The sequence below is a fragment of the Augochlora pura genome, chromosome 10, assembly GCF_028453695.1.
Source record: "Augochlora pura isolate Apur16 chromosome 10, APUR_v2.2.1, whole genome shotgun sequence".
Classification (NCBI taxonomy): Eukaryota; Metazoa; Arthropoda; class Insecta; order Hymenoptera; family Halictidae; genus Augochlora; species Augochlora pura.
Genome location: NC_135781.1, coordinates 30021293 through 30041786, shown reverse-complemented (window position 1 = coordinate 30041786; position 20494 = coordinate 30021293). Strand labels below are relative to the sequence as shown.

General features: G+C 48.2%; 1 protein-coding gene across 8 annotated transcripts in view; it reads left to right on the top strand.

Annotated features, from left to right (window-relative positions):
* The first annotated feature begins 4566 nt into the window (after positions 1–4566).
* Positions 4567–20494, top strand: part of Shal (potassium voltage-gated channel protein Shal) — a 168613-nt gene continuing 152685 nt past the window's right edge. For all 8 annotated transcript variants that reach the window (XM_078193175.1, XM_078193176.1, XM_078193182.1 and 5 more), the window contains exon 1: positions 4567–7110. In XM_078193175.1, the coding sequence (XP_078049301.1) occupies positions 5990–7110 (1121 nt within the window). In that variant the 5' untranslated portion in view covers positions 4567–5989. The remainder of the gene's footprint in view (positions 7111–20494) is intronic.

Here is a 20494-nt window from a genome sequence, read left to right as displayed (position 1 = left end):
CGCATTTTCGCGTGCTGCGCTTCTTTGCATTCGAAATGAACCGATGCAGTATGCGTTTCTCGCAGTGCGGCTGGCGTTAGTTATATCTCGAGCTGGAGCCATTCGATTCGACCATATAGAGCTCGCCCGAATAGATTCTGATTCGCCTCTCAAGATCCTGGGATTTTAGTGCTATAGGTCTAACCAACGGCGCTGCTGCTGCTATGCGTTCGTCAGTTAACTTTGCTCCTCGTAACACGAGGCTCTAGTTAATATATTGCTAGGCTGCGCGAATCAGTATGCAGAATGCAGATCGCATGCATCGATTGTCAGAAACGGGAACCGCATAGAAATGTATTTCTTCTCTGAGAAATTTTAATCGTTCGCAAATAGTGTGACCCGAATTCTTAGACGCTTTCATCGTTTCGCGTCACGGCTAAAAAAATCGTATAGACCCGAACGTCTCTCTCTCTCTCTCTCTCTACCGGATTTACTCGATCATTGGTTCGTTCAGGAAACACATACGCATCTTAATCACCGACGTTCGTTCCATCTGGTCACGACGTAACTTCAAATTCTCGCAAAATTTCGAAGGACTTCAGAAAAGTTTTATTTGCAGCTGGAACGTTCCGGAAAGTACATCCGGAAGAAAAACTCCCGGGGAACTCTGGGGGAAGAAGAGGGCACTTCGATAGGTGGACAGTGTACTCGAGAATGCTATGAAATTGGATCGATACCGAAAAATCGAAGCCGAGGAACATCGTCGGAGGAAGGTGGACGGTGGATTGGATTTGAACAGGGTGATAACAAGGAAATAAGAAAAAAGGGAAACCGAGTGGGTGAAGGTAGGTGGGTCTAGTCATGGAAGAATCATAAAGAAAGAGGTCCACAGTGACCGCAGAGAGAGAGAGAGAGAGAGAGAGAGAGAGAGAGAGGCTGTAATTGATACAAACTAAGGGAGCGGAGGAAATCCAAGCCAGACCAAGGGGTCGGGTGGGTTGTAAGATCTCGTGGCGCAAGAGAAATAGAGGGAACGGGGACCATAGTGATGACAAAGGTTGCTGTAGCTGGCAGAAACTGAGAGACCGGAGGAAACTAAGAGACCCGAGGAAACGCGTGATTTGTTCGAGCATGATTCGGGACTCAGCCATTGCGTGAGATGAGATGAAATTAGGTGTTATCTGAACGGGAGCCGCGACTGTAACGCAATTAATCCGAGTATCATATTATTGCTAAATGGAATGATACTTTTCCAATCGAAGCTCGAATCGGTAATCGAGGAAAAATCGAGAGTATTTCTATGAGCTGTTTCGGTCTGCCTAGGGCTGTCTAGTTACCTGGGGATCGAAAAAGCACTTTAAACGCCTTTTGGTAACATAATTCATCCCAGAAAGAACCGGGGAATCGATGAATAGACTGGCGCTTGGTTTATGCAAATTTATGGGTTTCTGTTAGAAGCTACCACGGCTGAGAGGTGCATCTATCAAGCAGGTGTCCCGAAAGTATTCAGCCATCCTCGGGCTTCAGAATTTGTTTGGTAGATTACCCGGTGGAAACGGCCAGGCTCCTGACAGCCACACAATTGCCAGTATTTTATTTCTTTATTAATCTCTTACGCGTACGTTTACGGGGATATTGAAATCGAATCCTTGTTCTTCCTCTGAGACACCTCGATCCCGTCGCAACCAATTGAACCCTTTTTTACGAGGAAGTTGCTCGTCAAACGCTGAGTTGGCTGTTGTTCAAGAGTCGAGTACTTGAAGGACGAAATGTGCGAATAAACTTGTTAGAACAACAAGTGGGAGGGGGATAGCAAGATATTCAAGAGAGTCAGGGACAATGATTTAGAAGAGGAGAGGATGCCTTCGAAGGGGTTGATGCGACGAGAAAGGGCGTACAGAAGTAACTCGTATTAAGGCACGGGAGAAGATAGAAAGAGGGGTGAGATAAGGACAGGCTCGCCGAGGGAGAAAGAGCAGAAAAGTACGTGGTATTAAACAGGGACCTGGATATAGTCTCATAGATGGAGCAAGGTGGTCTTCGCAAAGGGTTGTACTATTGACTGAAGGAAAGAAGGAGGGGCGAGCGAAAGTTAGAGAGATCAACAAGCAGGAGGAATCTCGCAGAAAATAAAAAAAGATGGAAGGTACTGCCGGAGGAAGAGAAAGGGAGGAGTGTCCTTTTTAGAATGGGGTTGAAGTACGGTAAACAAACTTGTAGAGAGGAAGAGAACAAGAAGGAGGAGGTGAGAACACTTTAGAAAGAGGAAATAGGAAGGGTCGGGGTCTGGTTTCGCTAGGGGTTGAAAGCGTTGAAACGAAGGGATGGTAAAGAAGAACTGTTGAAGATATAGAAGATAAAGAGGACGGGCTTGCGGAGGTTGGCAGGAGCAGCCGAATGGAGGGACTCGACAGAAAGTACGAGACACTTTTAGAGGAAGGGAGGGATAGAAGGGGCTGGAGTTCTAGAGCAAGAGTGCACCGTAAACAAACTTACAAAGAAGAAGAGAGGCATAAAGAAACTGATAAAACCTGAAAACGACAAACCGAGAGGGTAGAACTCATTTTTGCTGACTTCGCGGAGGTGTTGGAGCGTCGCAGACTAGAGAAGCTAGATTCCGGTTTTGTCGGCAAATCTAAGGGGTAGGTTTCCCAATGGAAGATCAGCGCTGCGGAATTATTAAAGCAATGGAAAGTGAAGACAGCAAAGTTAGCAAAAATTATAAAATAGGACTAGACTTTTTAGAGGAGAGGTCGTGTGAGAAGATTGTTCCGCCGGTCTGGCTAGAGGGTTGAAGATCAGCAAAGAGGACCTAGCAAAGCAAACGAACGCAGAGATGGTTCAGCTTGCAGAGATTAGGAGAAGGAATCTTGAGTAGAGGCCGGGTGTAAAAGACAGTTTGGGCTCAGGGGCGGCTGGGCTGGGATGGCAGGAGGAGCGGCTCTCTCTCGGAGGAGTTGAAGTCTGGGGTGCCTTTGGCGAGGAGGGAACCGTATGACGTCATAGATGAGGGTTGCCCGGGCAACGGGGAAGCGATTCACCGCCGCGTCGGGACGCCGTCGTGCGTCGCCACCGCCGCCGCGACGTAAAAATCAATTTGGACCTTGGCTAGGTGACCGTTCGCTCGGCGCTGCGTCGCGGCTGCTCCGGCGGCGGTGGCTCGAGGCTCGAGAGCAGCACGCTTCCCTTTCGGTGAGAGAGGAGAGGAGAGGAGAGGAGAGGAGAGAAGAGAAGAGAGAAGAGAGGGAAGAGAGAGAAGAGAGGAGAGAGAAGAGAGAGAGGTGTGTACCGGCCAGCTTGCGACCGCGCTTTGCCGTGTCGAGCCGAGCCGACTCGAGCCAGCCAGCCAGCCAGCCAGCCAGCTAGCCAGCGAGTGGAGCGGAGCGGAGCTAGCTAGCTAGAGCTTGCGACCGATACCGCGCACCAGCTCAGTCGCGAGTCGCCAACCGAGCGGTTACCAGACCCAGCTCGAAACGTGTTCCGCCCGCGCCTAGCTTGCCTGCTATCTCGCGAGCCGACAGACGCACACCGCGCGCGCGCACGCACACAACAGGAGAGACACACGATCTCTGGCACCCACCCGCGTACACACGAAACACTGACACCCGCACAGCAACACACGCCCACGTACGTATACGGAAACATTCGCACACGGAGACGCGGAGACGGAGAGACAGAGACAGAGAGGTAGGTCGTACACGGTACGTCCACGTTCCGAGAGCGACATCACCCTGCCGCTGCCGCCGCCGCCGCCGCCGCTGCTGTTCTCTCTCTCTCATTTTCGAAAGCCTGCCGCTCGTGTTCTGTCTCTCTTGACCGTACCCCGAGGCCTCCGGCTCCGTGTTCGCGCGGACGATGATCCACGAGGGGCTGGCCTCGCGGCGCCGACAACCACCGGGACGCTGCTCGACGCCGAACACGTTGCTCCGTTGAAGAGGACATGCTCGAGACCACCGAGCCGGCGCGGCGGTCCAGGTCGAAGCGGCCGATCAGACGGAGAACAGCGATCGGGAGATAGACGCACCGGCAGCGCGGAGAGGACCGTGATATTAAGTGTAGGAGGACTGGAAGCCTGGGCTAGAAGACCGGCCGCGAGTGATAGACGAACGTGTATAGAAAGCCGGCTTTTTCATCCCTCCGGATCCACCCTCTCTTTGCTAGACTTCGATCGACTGTGTGTGCACACTCGTGCGTGATATTCTACTTCGTGAAAAGAGGATCTGCTTGCTCGCGAGTGTTCCAGGGGTAGACCCGGAGAGAGAAACGGGGTGAGAGGAAAGAGCAAGAGAGAGGGAAAGAGGGCGAGTGAGAGAGGAATCGAGAGAGATGTGCTCGCGAGAAAAGGGAGGCGGCGAACGACGACAACGCATCAAAGTGTCGTGGCACCGAAGAGGATCGTCTGGATCGTCGGCCGAGTAGCTACGGATTGCTGGCGTGTACCGGGCAGACACGACCCGTTTTGCTCGTCTTCGAAGAGCGAGCGAGAACGAGACGGAGTGGAAAAAAGGGAGAGAGAAAGGGAGGGAGTGAGAGAGTGAGAGGGAGGGGGAGAGAGTGAGAGAGAGAGAGAGAGGGGAGAGAGAGAGAGAGAGAGAGAGAGAGAGAGAGATTGTTCTGCAAGCGGCGTCACGAGGAAGCTGCCGCCGCCGTGACGCATGCGACGTGCCGTCTATCGCTTCGGCCCGTGCCGAGAGGAAAACATCTGCGCGACCGACCGGTCGGGCTTTTCACTCGCGCGCCTCGTCGTCGTTCTGACGTGCCACGGACGCGGAGGTGAGCGCGCGTGGCCCCCAAGGTGTCTGCGTTGAGGTGCGTGCGATCCGCTCGCTCGTGAGCGGGTAAAAACAGCTCGCGCGTGCCGAGAACGCTCCGTGGGACACGCTGATTCACCGGCCGCGAGAACGATGCACGGCCACCCTGCGACCGGGGTTGTTCTCGCGGGACGCGGCCACCGAACAGCGACGGTGGCGTCCGTCCGCTGAAACTTGGTTGCGAACGCTCGCGAGCTCCGCTTTGCAACAGTCTCCTTGCAACGGTGACACCGGAGCTGTGCTGTCCGACCAAGTGGAGCCGACCCGGCGAAGGGATCTACCGAGCAGACCGTCCCAGAATGACGGACAGACCAATCGACAGCCGATCCTTTTCCCGGACCGACTGAAGCAACACCGATGCTCCGGGATGCGCGCGATCCGATCGAGGAGTGACAGTATCGAGGAGGTCCACTGCTCCGGGTGCTCTATGATGTAGCCCCGGTCTCGATGGTTCTCGAGGACACAGACGAACAGGATCGCGGTGCTTAATCGGAGAAAGAGGAAGGAGGAAAAGGATAGAGCGAGGGAGAGAGAGAGAGAGGGAGAGGGAGGGTGAGAGAGGAGCGGATGAGAGAGGGAACAGGTGGAGATCGGAGATAACAGACGTCGGGAATCGTTGGGGGACAGTTCTCTCGAGCGAGCACCGTGAGTGCCGTATCGATGATGTTGGAGGGCACGCTGCCAGGAGGCGATTTGCAGCCGCGGTGTTCCTCCCGTCCCTTCACCGGTTCGAGTCGCCGTTGTTCGATTTAATCGCGGAACGGATCGGATCGGGTCGGATCAAGGTGATCGCGAAGCGAAGGAATGGTGTTGTACGATGACGGAGGACTTGGTGCCGTCGTCGGCGCGGCGGTCGTGGTCGTCGACGCGTTGGGATCGCTGTGCCACGATCAGCTAATAGAGAGATCGGATGCGGGTCCGAGACCGGCTCGTTTCGCTAGAGAGACTAGCGCGACAGGACTATAAGGGAGAATCCTAGGTGAGAGGTTCCAGGTCTCCCCGCTGGATCGATCGTTGAGGGGGGATGATCGGAAGATCCATGGTGCTGGGACACTCGATAAGGTACGATAGTTCGAGGTGCTAGGGGGGTTACGGAGGTAAGGGAAAGGAAGGGGACGGGACACGTTAGGAGGAGTGTAACTTAAGTGCGTCGTCCGAAAATCTTCACACAGGAGAGGGTCGAATAAGGTATACCACCGATGAGTATGGCCTCGGTGGCAGCGTGGCTACCGTTCGCCCGAGCGGCCGCGATCGGATGGGTACCGATCGCCACGCACCCGCTGCCACCCCCGCCGATCCCCAAAGATCGCCGCAAGGCGGACGACGAGAAGCTACTTATCAACGTGAGCGGCCGTCGCTTCGAGACCTGGCGTAACACACTCGAGAAGTATCCGGACACTCTTCTCGGCTCGAACGAGCGCGAGTTCTTTTACGACGAGGAGAGCAAAGAATATTTCTTCGACCGTGATCCGGACATCTTTCGCCACATACTGAACTACTACAGAACCGGCAAGCTTCACTACCCAAAGCACGAATGCTTGACCAGCTACGACGAGGAGCTGGCGTTCTTCGGCATCCTGCCCGACGTGATCGGTGACTGTTGCTACGAGGATTATCGCGACCGGAAACGCGAAAATGCCGAGAGGCTGATGGACGATAAACTCAGCGAGAACGGCGATCAGAATCTTCAGCAGCTGCTCGACATCAGACAAAAGATGTGGCGCGCCTTCCAGAATCCTCACATCTCGACCGCCGCCCTGGTCTTCTACTACGTGACCGGCTTCTTCATTGCCGTTAGCGTGCTCGCTAACGTCGTCGAGACCGTTCCCTGCGGTAATCGCCCTGGACGCGCTGGCACGCTTTCTTGCGGCGAACGTTACAAGATCGTCTTCTTCTGTTTGGATACCGCTTGCGTTATGATATTCACAGCCGAGTACCTGCTCAGGTTGTTCGCAGCCCCGGGACGTATAAAATTTGCTAGATCCGTCATGTCCATCATAGACGTGGTCGCTATACTGCCGTACTACATCGGCCTCGGTCTAACCGACAACGACGACGTTTCCGGGGCGTTCGTCACATTGCGCGTCTTCCGTGTGTTCCGGATCTTCAAGTTCTCCAGGCACTCGCAGGGTCTCCGGATCCTGGGCTACACGCTCAAGTCGTGCGCCTCAGAGCTCGGCTTCCTCGTCTTCTCCCTGGCCATGGCCATCATCATCTTCGCCACAGTCATGTTCTACGCGGAGAAGAACGTCGACGGGACGAACTTCACCTCGATCCCTGCCGCTTTCTGGTACACCATCGTGACTATGACCACTTTGGGGTGAGTTGAATCTACTCCTATCAGTCCCACCAGTTGTTATTAACCGGCATAGTAATCGATATCAACGTTCTGAAATCAAGGCTTAGGTCAGGACTCTAATGAATTAGTCACGACATGAATGTTTCCCAGACAGATCGCCGTTAACGCGGTACAGCTTATGGCACAAACGTAACAGGATCTAAAATGCGAAAGACTGATCGGTAGACAAGCTCTTAAACAGAAATGTTCCGAGTTGATTGCAGGTCTGCACCTATCAGTCTTCGTTGCAAGTGCATAAAGTCCTCAATCTACCAGCAACGTGTTAACACCAAGCCTACCGATCATTAAAAACGCGTTACCCTGTAAGAATAACAAGATCGAATCGATTGAAAAGTCGTGCCACTTTCGTTGTAACAATGTGCTCGCGAGACGCTTTTTATAATGTCAACAATTGCGGAATAAAATACGCGGAACCGGTCGGTTCGGACCAGCACGGTAGATTCAGCGTTAAAGGATCGCGGGGGTCCGTAGGAAATTGTTCCGCCAACCGACGGCATTAATCGAAAAAGTGTGAAGTCGTGTCGACGCTTTTTGCCGACTGTATCCATTACTTTTTCTATTTGCGGCACGGTCGCGGCCCAGATCTATTAATTCGTTTTTTCTCGGGAGGCCGAGGGCTTTATCGGGAAACGCACGGATCGAATCGAGTTTCCAGGATAACACGTATTCTTGAGCACGGCTTACGGAGCTTCCACGAAAGTAATTGGCTCCGTGTAAACCGCCCGAAGCTGCAACAAGCACCGGTCTCCAGTGATATTTTTAACAGAGGTCGTTGTCGACCTTTTTACCTCGAAGGGCCTCGCCTTTAGCTTCCTCTAAATATCCGCGACAGAAGCACCGACCCCGAAAGCTCCGGCAACAATTTCTTTCGGCCGCGACCGCCGCTCTCTTTCTCTCTCCTGCCTCCACCGTCTCTCTCGCTTCTCCCCTTTTCTCTCGTCGTCGTTTTATCATAAACTCTCGTCCCTCTTTTTCGCCGGGGCGGACCTCCTTCGTAAATTAAACCGATCTCCAGCTGAACGTCCTCGGTCGAGAGAGAGAGAGAGAGAGAGAGAGAGAGAGAGAGAGAGAGAGAGAGGATGCTTCTGTTTCTCTTCAAACGACTCGATCCCGCTCCAACGAAATTCTTTCTACTCCGTCGACCGTGTTCCGCCATTCTCTTTGAGCTTTCCACCGGGGTAACAAGTGCCTATCCTTTCCCGCGGACTCCGCCGCGTTTTGTTTCGCTTTTTTACCCGGACGTTTCTTTCTCGATTTGAGAAGCATTTAGCTCCACCGCTTGCTTCGTTATTTAAAACAACCCTTAACCAGCCGCGTTTCAATGTTGATCGAATGCGGTTCCCGACATTCCGATTCTCCGTTAGGAGATCCTTCCGGTCCCAGAGGCGACGTTTTTTAATTAAGCGTTTCATCGATTTCATTAAATACGTCGATTCGGAAAAGGTTAGACGGTTCGAAAACATTTTTTTTTTCGATCCATAATCTCAGCAGTTCTGTCCGATGTTGGTCGTCTCTCGACCCGAGATGCAAGTATCTCAGAAATCTGAGACGCGACAATCGTCGAGAAGAGAAGAATGTAGGGGACAGCGAGCGTAAGACGGCAGCATGATCGATTCAAGGCACCATAGCCGAACTTGTATCTCTAATTGTCCCGTCCGCGTCTATTTTCGTTCCACTTAGCTCCGAATTTAGCCAGTCGGAGGAGTAGGAGTGGTACAAAGCGCTGAAAGATTCAGCGTTCCTTGTATCCGAGCTGCTAAAACTGAGCAACCCCGTGTCCAAGACGAAACACGCTCTTCTGAATCATGCAGCTTCACGCCGGATAGACGGTCCGACAAGAGGGGGAGAAAAAAAATTACGGAATTATCCGGGCGAAAACTTTCCGCTCGAAGACGGCACCGAAATATTAATGTTCCCCGGCCAGAGAGAGAAAGAGAGAGAGAGAGAGAGAGAGAGAGACGAGAGTTAAACGATCTTCTCGACGTGCTCGGCCCTCGAAGGGACCACCGCCTGTTCGGTTTCCGGCGCGGGGCCCTTTCTCTATTTCTGCCCACCGGCGAAATCTGTGTCAATGGTATTTTCGTTTCGTTTTCACACGGACAGCTGACAGTCAGCGTTGATCGCCGACACGCAGCCGGTGGTCGCTGTCCAAGCATGTCCGCAAACAGCCTCCGCGGATCCTCGTCATGGATCCCGTCGTAATCTTATCCGAGATTTGGGTATAAAAAGACCCGGTGTCCGCTGTGCCGAGTCTCTGACTGCGGCCTACCATTTCGGCGAAGCGGTACGGGAGGATTTCAGCAGGAGAATCGAATTTTTATGTGACTGGTTTGAGGTCGTCCGAAGATCTTTCTGAGGATGGTTTTTACAAGTAATCGACGGAATCATCGTCCATTAGGCGGTTTCTCTATTTTTGTCGCACCGATCCGTCAATTCGATCGCTCGTTCGATGATATTCTACACGTGGGCGGTCGTTCGCGGTGGATAAAGTCTTAGGATTTTCTACCCGATGATAAATCTATACCGTACGCTGACTGGCAGCGATTTAAAGGTGTTGTATAAACTAATAGTCGGACGTCCGAAGGATTAGGACTGGTAAAAATACGTTGCTTGGAGCAATGCTCGTTATTTTTACCGAAACGTTTTGCGTAGACTATACTGTTTATTGCACGATACTAATGTAGGACAGCCTGTTTGGTTGCATTCTTAGGTACATTACGTGGCTCGATATTTCGAAGCAAAGGTGTTGAAGTCAGCGCACAGTTAAAAACCATAGCGGTTCCAACTGTATTTCGATGTAAAACTCTATAATTTTGAGTATCATTTTACCAATTTTCATTTACGTCTATTGATTAATGAATAATTATGAATAATGTCTGCCCGGCAAAGCGGAGCGATAGAGACGTCCCCGTTGCGCACCGCGTCTTTCTTACTTGCACAGAAACCCGTCTACGCTATTTCGATTACCGCTTCCTCGATCATTATTCAGTTTCTTCGTCTCTATTATTCCTTTATTCCGGATATTACATCCGGGGAGAGGATTATTAGCGGATCCTCATGCAAATATCAAGCTCCTCCGTAATCATTCCGGCATGCCGATATTTGTTCCCCTCGCGGACAGGTTCGAGGGGTTATAAATAAAATATCGTTCCTCGTTAGAACTTCCTTACAGCGTCTCCGAGTTTGCGCACCGAATTCTCGGTTTAACTATCCCGAACATCCTCGAGAAATCTTTCGATGCAGGATACAGCAGGATTTAACAAGTATTCTTCATTCTCGAAGCGTTAATCTCTCTTGGAACATTGCTATTTGACTTCCTTTCTTCTCGCAATTTCGTATAATTTTTACATTACTTTACTATTATATAGGTTTGTCTTCTTTGGAAAATATTTTATTTTTCAAAAGAATTGATGTTCAATAATTTAGTAAGAAACTGCTTTGTCTCGCGTTAACGCAATCCACGTATTAAAAGTACATTCGACGCTTTTCCATAATGCCAATCGTTTACGTGTATCGATTTGTTGTTCTTTGTCGTATTGCTGGAATATAATTTTACAAGATCGAGAATAAATGCGTATAAACTGGACTTTTCGGAAAATTCAATTAGGCGTCGAAGCCGGCGTTTCGCGAAGCTTCGTCGTCGACTGCGCGGTTAATTTAATCGGCGAACAAGCGACAATGTTTCGTTGATTAAAGTTACTTCGCCGACGACTCGGCTGAACGCAGATCGGTCGGTTGTATAAGGTTCATTAAAGGATAATGACGGCCCATTATTGCGCGGCTCGCGATTCCGCTGTCCAGACAAATGCGTTTCGTCGATGGAATTATAATAGGCGACGTTTCCACGTTTTCGCCGTTAATTATTCCCATTTAGGCACGCGCTCTGCGTCCCTCTCTCCCTCTCACTCTCTCTCTCTCTCTTTCTCTCTCTCTCTCTCTCTCTCTCTCTGTGTGTGTCACTCGGTCGGGATTCAGTAATAATTTTAATCGCGCACCGTTAAATTGTTTCGGTCGAGCAAATATAACGCCTCCGGTCGACACCGATTTATCTCGCCCGTTCTATCGAGAATCAATTTTTCACGTTCATCCAAAAGTATCACGAGTCATCCTAAACGTCCAATCTCTCATCAAATTACACATTTATCTGAATAAATGAAAGCAATTACTGTGACACAGTTTTCGTTCCGTACTTACGGAATCATTGACACTATTCTGATAGATCTTTGGTATATACACCTATTTCCAAACAATTAATTAGGTAATCGCTACTGAAAAATATGAAAAATCGCATAAAAAAATCTGATTAAATTTAGACAATGGTGATAATAATATTTTATCGATGACAACGTGAAAATCCCTTTGTTACACAGTGTACAGTAAAAAATGTCTGCAATTGCGAATTAAAATGTTACGTGATAATAAATATAAATGTTACTCATTTCTTCTGTCATCAAAGCTTATTTATGAAAAAAGACATGCTTGTTACGTTATTGAGAACGAACAAGTGCTAAACGACACAGTCGTCAAAGGAATCGTAGCACGGGCTAACGAGGTTAATGTAATTCAGCCGGCATCGTCCAGGACGGGCGGGCCAGACGCGATAAAATTTGGCAGCAATTTTTGCACCCGTTCGCGACCATGATTAATGAATTCCTATTTATCGAGTGTATGCCGAGAGCAAACACTGCTAACGTATACACATTAATCGGAGCCGAGATTCGCTATCGTTCGAACGGTTACACGAGGGGCGGGGGGGTAGACGGCACACTCTCGGCAAACAGAGCCGAGGGGGATGATTGTTTGCTCACAGGGTAATAACGTCGCCGGTTTTTTCCTGTGTCAGCGCCACCTGACCTCCTCCCGGCTGGGGCTCGCGTGTCCAGGCTAGTCCAGGTCGGTTCCTTCAAACTTTAACGAGCTGGATCAACAGGTGCCTCGAGGATATCTCTAGCCGCGTTCTAGCGCGATACTTTTCGAATCTGTCTCGCATGCCGGACGAGAACAGCCGTTGCTCCGCTCCGTACGGATCGTATCGACATCCTGGATCACCCTTTCTCATCTCTGAAAAGGCGCTACAAAGATCTCGATCGCCACGGAAGCCTAATTTTCCGTTCTGTTCCATCTCGCGTGCAATATCGTCTTTTAAGATTGAAAGTATGCAGAAGTATTGTTGTAATTACGTTTTCGTATTTTATCATGAAAAAATGTGAAGAGAAATGAGTATTGTTAGTGATTGATAACTGGGAAGTTAATGAGATTCTAATTTAGTGATTTAGGATTTTTCTATGTTCGTATAATTTTATTATTTTTCTATAATAAGTTTCTTAAGAGAAAGAAACCACACCGCGGATTTAACTTGTTATAGTATAAGGGGTTATGACTATTATGTTAGCAAAATATTACGAATATCTTCGCACAATAATATTGGCAAAACGAATTCATTAAACAAACTGAAGCAGTATTAAACAATAAAAATTTCGCAAGCGCGCGCGCCCTATAACCAGTACCGACAAAGATATTCCGAAAAGCGTGATCACCGTCGCAGCCCCGCGCCGTGGTAAATAAAAGTTAGTCGTCGAATCTGATTTGCCCGCGCCCCCATCGCCGGTAATCCGGCGAAACTTGCGTTCTCGTTTCGGGTTTTTTTCCGTTGCCGGCGAAGTCGATAACAGGCTCGTACCAGCGAAGAAAATAAAAAGAAACGAGGCGTGGAGAGAGTGCCGGAGCGGACTCCCTCCGTTCGCCTCGTCGCTTTTTACCCGCGCACCGGTTTTTCGCCCTCGACCCTCGTGTTCCAACCCCTCTGGATATCTCCCGATAATTTTCCCTCTTTCGCGGCCGAAAAAACGTGCGCGCACCACGGGAATTATGCGACGAGCCGGACCCGCGCGCGGTCGCTGGTGCAACAGCGCGTCGCATCGGGTCGCGTTGCGTTCTGTTGCACTGCGTTGTCGCCGGTGCATCGCTGCGCCGCGCGATGCGGATCGACGCGGACGGCTGCACACGGCACTCTCTCTCTCTCTCTCGCCCCTCGAAACCGCTGCATTTTGCGTGCACGGAGCGGAGAGAAACCTGGCCACACTCGGCGAAGCTTTTACCCGATTTTTTTTTATGGAAATGCAGCCCGCGCGAAGATCGATCTTCGTTTGATTCTACGCGGAAAAAAATCGCGATTAATACGGCGCAATCAGCGCGCCGCGGAAAGCCATCAAAATGATTGCTTCGAATATTTGTGCGAAAATAAATAAATCTGGAAGATGAAACAAAGTGTGCGTTTCGACAGCGACGGTATAATTATTATACGATATTTCATGCTGTAGTTATCAAGCCTTGAAAAATTTCATGGAAATATGAACGTTTGTCCGAAATCCAACGAAATTATTGCGTCGAATATTTATTTCGATTTCTTCCGGATTTTTTTTAAACGAGAGGAATAATCGTAGCGGAATCTGGAAAACAAAAAGTGCATTTCGTTTGTCAGCGACTCAGCCAATGTCTATTACAAGAGTTAACGGTCAGCGAATATTTATTACCGAACACTTTATACTGTAATTTTTGAAGCATGAGATGACTCGTGGAAATTCAGATTTTCGAAAAACTAACGAAATTATTGTATCAAATATTTGTTTTAATTTCTCTCGTATATCAGAGAAATAATTACAATGAAATCTAGAAGATTGGATTACGCTTGACTCAATATCCAAAAGTATTAACAATAAATTGATTCAAAAAGGTAACGAAATACAGAGCAAACCTCCATGCTTTCAGCCTAGATGAACTCGAAATTCTGCTCGCTTCGTCGAAAACTTCATCGCGATAGGATTCGAATGGGGGGTTTGCCCCGGGATCAGGCGCGTCAGAACTCCATGGAAGAATATTTTCCGGGGTGCCTTTTGAACCGCGCGGATCAGCCGGCGTATCGGATTACAACGAAAGTTGTTAATCCATCGGTGAAAAATTCATCGGCGTTCCCAATTTTCCGTCGTTTTTCCCGCGATGCCCTGTTTCGCCCGGAGTGGACGCGGGCGCTCGAGCGCATCGATAACGCTTTCATTTTTCCCCGGAGATGTGTTTGCCCCCGGCCGCGTATCTCTGCCCGAATTTGCATTCTCATCTTCCGCGGGGCTGTTTCGGGAAAGTTTGCGCCCCGTAGCGCAGAGAGATAAGCGGGGGCGCTATCGCGGCGATCTGAAAAACAAAGCAGAGCAAACCTCTTTTATTTTGCGCGACGTTCTTGATTCTTCGGTGATGCGCAAGCTGTTCGGAATACGTGTCTCCAGTTCAGACTGTGCTTTGAAACTCTGGAAATTCACAGGTGCGCCTTCCGCGTCGACTTTTAGGTAGTTTCACGAAACTAGCTTCTCGTCGGACCGTCGCATTTGGGTCACCCTGTACAGCTCGCCACGAGAGACATTACAGGCTGTGATTAAAAAGCTAGATGTCTCAAGGCCGCAAATGTTCTTTAGCTTGTACTTTCCATAAGTCTAACACAGCTGTTGCAATCTGTTCGACGAATCTATGCGTGACCGTTGTAACACATAGTTAAGCCACAATGGAAGGACTGTTTTATTTTTTAATTCTATTGTCAACATTTATTTACTTAACCAGTTTGCTATTTTCGACAGGCATATTTATCATAATAGAAAATATTACTATTTCTCTGTAAAGAGTATATCTGTCAAAGAATAGTCGTCAAAGAGAATTTGATTCGCGAATCAAACGGTTGACAGAGCGCGTGGAAAGCACTCGATTCGAGGCGAAATTTTTCACCGGCTCCTGCCGAAAGCCAGAGTGCACCGCTTCGCTGACAAATGCGTAGACACCTAACGCAATTAAATTTGCGTTCGTTAACCGAGCTTTCGGTAGCCATTAGTAAATCTTGTATTTCCGCGGTAACGAGTGGCGCGCGGCGGCGCCACCGGATTGCCAAGGGCTGAAAGAGATGGATGAACGAGCAACAGCGCAATCTAATTACAGGATTATTCAAACAGGTGTTGGCGGGCCCCGATGTCTTTTGAATTGCGAGCGAGATTCATTCAATAATAGTATTAGCAGATTTGCAATTTCGATCGGCGCTGGTTGCGCAGTCCTAGAGCGGTTTTCCAGTTCCACATGGAATTAATCGATGCTGTTGAGAGATTTTCCGGGAACGGTGGAATTATCATTGTTATATTAAATGGTGGAGTCAATTACGATCGGGTGGACTAATCATTGTCCCTCCAATTCGCTTTCGGGCATAATCAATTTTATTTATTTATCGAATAAGACATTACATTTATTTATTTTTTTCTGTTAGTTTTTAATTTAAAAATATAATACATGATAAATAGAAAGTTGTATTACTGTAAATTTTGCACAAATATATGCAGTCTATTAATAACTATGAAACTTTGCCTCAGGCGCGTCCTAAACTATAGATCATTTCACGAAACTGGGAAGTTTTTCGCGAGTTTTTATCGGGGAACAATTGTGTATCCTTTTTCTGGCATTCCCGAGATATTCCGCGAGTTCTCGATCAACCGAAATATTTCTGACCCCCGGGCACCGTCGAACTTCGAACGAGAGAACCGGGAAAACTCGGCGATACAGCGGCCAGTTTCGCGGCGAGTTTTCCACCCGTAAACATTTGCTTCGCTGAAATTCATTGCCGACGATTAGAAAATAATGCGTGCATTTCCGAAATTAATGTTCCTTTTTTCCAACGCGATTGTGCCAACTCTATTTCCTTTTCACTTTAATTCGCTCATTTTATTTAAGAGGAAACTACTCGTAGCTGCGAGCGGATTCGACGATCCGCAGTCGGTTTACAATTTCCATGCATACGTTCGGTAACGCCGGCGAAGCCCCGGCGACGATTTAAAGAGTTTCCGAGCGAGGGCTCGAGCTCTAGCAAGCGCCGCAGGAAACTATCGACGGAAGATTGTCCGATAGACGAGCCTTGTGATTGAATCCCCTTGCGACGATCCAAAGTCGCGAGCAATCTCGACTTCGTGTCGATCCTATCGCTACAGGACCGTTCAAAGACCGAGTCTCGGACATTTTTGTCGCTCCTTCGCCCTCTGATTTGACAGGAGCTTCGCAGAGATCGCAGATGTCGCAACAGTCAAGTTTTCGAACGATTTAGATCGGTTCCTCATTTTTTGGTACAAGAATCGTAACATAGATTACTGCAATCGCTACTGGAATAAATAGACTTTTAGATGTGCTCGGTTGAATTCGTCATGCTTTAATTGCAATGTAATTCGTGTAGGATGACTAAAATATTTTACGAGAAAATTACTTTAAATAATTTAAGTCCTTGAAGCCTATTTGACGTAAACACGTATGTCAGGGATACCGTACTATACATATATGATGCGTTAGAATATAATATATATATAGTATAATATAATATAATAAAAGTGTAAATTTTGTACAATAAAGATAATTGAAATTACATGAATTCAATTACCGGCGCGAGGGTTTAATATCTAAACCAGGTGTAAATGTAAATCGCAAGCGATAAAATTAAAACAATCGCGCCGGTCTAATTACAATCCTGCGAGTCGATTAAAAAATCGTACTAGAACAATTTAAACGGCGCGCGCTGGCGCATTCGAATCAGTGTTAACCAAATTTTAATTACGCGTTAAGGGTTGATTACCCTTATTAGCTACCTGACCCATATATTTTCCTTTTGAAACAATCGCGCGTTCGAAATTAAATTGGACCGTGTTCGACGACACAATTATCATTCGGTTTCCCTCGATTTTGCGAATGGCTTACCACAGTGTACCAAAGGTAAAATCGATGCGGCATAGAACCAGCTATAAATTCCGCTGTTTAAACAATTTTTACCTGCTTCGTTACCGCAATTGCCGGCAAGAAAATTTACGGTTCTCCGTGACACAATTATCGAGCGCAACGATGCAGGTTACCACCGAATTTAGGGAAGGGTTTCGCGGAACGTTCGCAACGGAGAATCGACGCGAGGTAGAACGGGAAATAAGCGTGATCATTCTCGTTCGAATTTTTGCGCTTGCCGTTCTTTTTAATTGCCAACGCGGAATTTATGATTTTCCCGTGACGCCGGTGACAAGCGAGATTCGGAGCACGTGGAAGATTAATTTTTGGAATGGGGCTAGCAAACGGGGGACAACGGGGGTGGCTCGCAGAGACACCGAATCCACAGTTTATCGTGACCACTATTTTAAAATTTGCTCGGCCAAGAGATTTTAGCCGTTATTTCCTCCCGATAAACCACCTGCGAGAGGATTTATGGTTGCGCGGCTGCGGACGCAGTCAGGTATCAGCGGTTCGACAGGCGAGGCGGGAAAAGAGAGATACGGGAATATAGACGAGAGAGGGAACGGGTTTCTAAGGGGTAATTCGGTGGTAGATATGTCAGAAATACGCGCGATAAAGTGCGCCAGACTGCTCGTTCAATTCCTGACGAACGCTTCAATGAAACGAATCGCCGCGAGTAAATCGAATGGCTGGAAAAGATAGAATGAAGATGGCCGGTCTGATATCTGATAAATGTCAGCGGGGCCAAGAAAGTATAAAGTGTCGACGTTCTTTCCAGCACGAGGTATCGCTTTAGATAGCACGCGTCACTTTCCAAGTCGGCGCTTTTAACCTATAAATTGTACTTCGTATTCATTCAATACGATTTATTTAATAGATGTGGATACTTATGGGTGATTATGTGCTCAGCTTTGGAAATTAATATTCAACCTAATCGTCTATGACTTCGTAATTTTATAATTATTTAAAGCCTATCCTTGCCGATTTTTTAGCATGAGAGGAAGAGATAGCGATCCTTTAGCTAACAAACAATCTCTCCATTGAAACATTTCGGAAATGGAGAATGTTCTTATTAGCGTACCACGGTCTCCTAAACAAGTTATGCAAATACCTCAAAAACTCGTGCAGAGCAAACGAAGTTGTATAAAATATCGAGAAGCAATCTACTGAAAAGGTTGAAAATTTGCAACTTGGCGGTGCCCTAAATATAGAGTAGCCTTGTACGACCATATCGCTGTTCCTTTCCGAAGATCGTAAATAATTCGAGCAACTCCTGCGGAGTCATCTCATTTGATCCGGACCGCAAGAAACGCGGTTAAAAAATTCGATCCTGCTACCCGGAAAGAGGGTGGAACCACCCCGGAATGACAGAGCAGCCCCCTTTGTCCCAGTAATCGAAGTTCGCCGATATTCCTGCGGCCTCGGAGTACCGGCAAACACACTTATGAAGTTCGCCGGCCGCGAGCTAGTGCGTTTCTCGAGTTTCACCCCCTTGTTTGTTGTCTCGGCCGCCCGCGCAGCCCTTTTATTTAAGAAGTTCGCAGAGTCGATCGTGGAAACAGGAGGAGGAGAGGGAGGGGGTGGCTGATTCCGTGGGGCGAGCCTCGCGACTGTAAAATCCCCGCGGCCGTACGCGAGGCACGGATTTCACGGCGGATTTCCAAGCTTGGAATCGAATATTCATCTCCCCGCCCCGTCGTTCAGCCGGCGGATCATAGTGCGCGCCGTTAGAAAGATGGCGGGAGGCTCATCAATATGTTCGCAGGCTGGAATCGGGCCGCGAAAATCCGCTCCCGCTTTCGAGCCACCGAGACCGGGGTGGGTGGAATCGTTCCACCATCGCGCGCGACTGGCAAAATTCCAGCCGGTCGGCCGTGCAATTGATTTTCTTCTTCGTATTTTCTTCTCGTTAAATCATGCTCTCGATGCTCTCTCGCCGGTAATTAACAAGCCGGGAACAAGGCGGACGTTTTTTTTACGGCTGTTAGCCGTACGATCGTTGAATCCTTTCATCGGGAACTGACCCCGATCTTTTATTGGCTAATTAGACAGAATTTTTTTTCCTCCCCCGTCTATGCGATCTACAATAAGCACAATAGTTTATTCCGCGATCGCTTCTTCGCCGGGCGACGAGTCCCCGCCGATGTTGAATGGACGTCGCCATTTTACGATCCCTTGCTTGGGATAATTATGGCGAGGATGGTCAGAAGATTGTCGTATTTTAAAGAAAATCAACCTCCTTTTTATCTGGAAAGAATTCTGAAGTACATAGTATTATTATTGTTATTTTTCCTCTTCAGCGAAATGAATTGCTGTCTCCTAATAAACCAATTTGTAATTCTTTGGCGAAATTTTTTTTTGTTAGTCGAACTACCGTTTTATTTTATGAGAAACATGACAACCCGGTGTCTATATTCTTCCGGGAGGGGCAGAATTACGAAAGCTTCGGTAGGCGATTAATTTTCATGACTTCCAGAAATCCCATAAAAGTTCGCAATCCTTTCGAACGAACCGGCCGATAAAAATCACCGAAGGCCGTCGATGTTATCGCAATTTCGCGCGTCCCTAATATCCGTTATTTTAGCCAATGAGCCGGCGGCAGCGTGGGGCTGATTAATTGAACGGACGGAGGTTGATCGGGTGGCGAAAACGGGGAGATAAGGTGACAGAACGGGCGCGAGGGAGGGGCCGGGACGGGGGAAACGAAAGCGGATAAGCGCTCGGCAAACACTCGTCGTTTCTCGAGTTCGACTGGCGACTCGCCAAAATAACCACGCAGACACGGAATACATTTCGTTCAGGTGCGCCACGGCAAAACGTGGGCAAAGCAGCCCGCAGCTTTCTTTGGACAGGCGAAGCGTCGCATCGCGTCGATCGAGCCGGGGGACCGACGGGAATCGTTAATCTCGCCGCTAATCCGAAAAATCATTAATCACCCCGGCTCTCGGGATAAGTAAAAACGGGTTCGGATATTATTTTTGCGGAGAACCTTGCCTGCGTCGATTTCGGAGGGGAGGCTCGATGATATGGGGGCGGAAGCCGTGATCGACGGTTCCATTAATCATGCTGCCTAAATTATATTCCAACATTTATTGCTTTCTGAATTTATTTTCATTCGAAGAAGATCCGAGGTCCCCGAAATCTCGGAATAATTCCGTCACTTTTTAATTCAATTTATTTAAGTCCTTTCATAAAATAATTATTGTATAGAACGTGATCCTTAGTAGTGGAAAAGAGTTTAATTACTAGACTGTGAATTTTATGGCGAAAATTAAATTCGAAACAGTGAAAACATTTGCAGAACTTGAATTTGCAAAAGTGAAAATTGATACTGTGATAGATTTATTTTAAAAAGCGTTGTTCTAAAAATGTAAATTCGACGTAACGACCCTTTGGAGGAAGAAAAATCATTTTGTAACACTTTCGCTTGTGAAAAACTTTCATGCAACGTTGAAATAGGTCTTTTCATTCGAATTTTTCATCCGCCAGTTACCAACGGAACGAGATTTCAAATTAAATGTGTTTCGGTCGGAGGGCGAAGGATTGCGCAATTGATCAA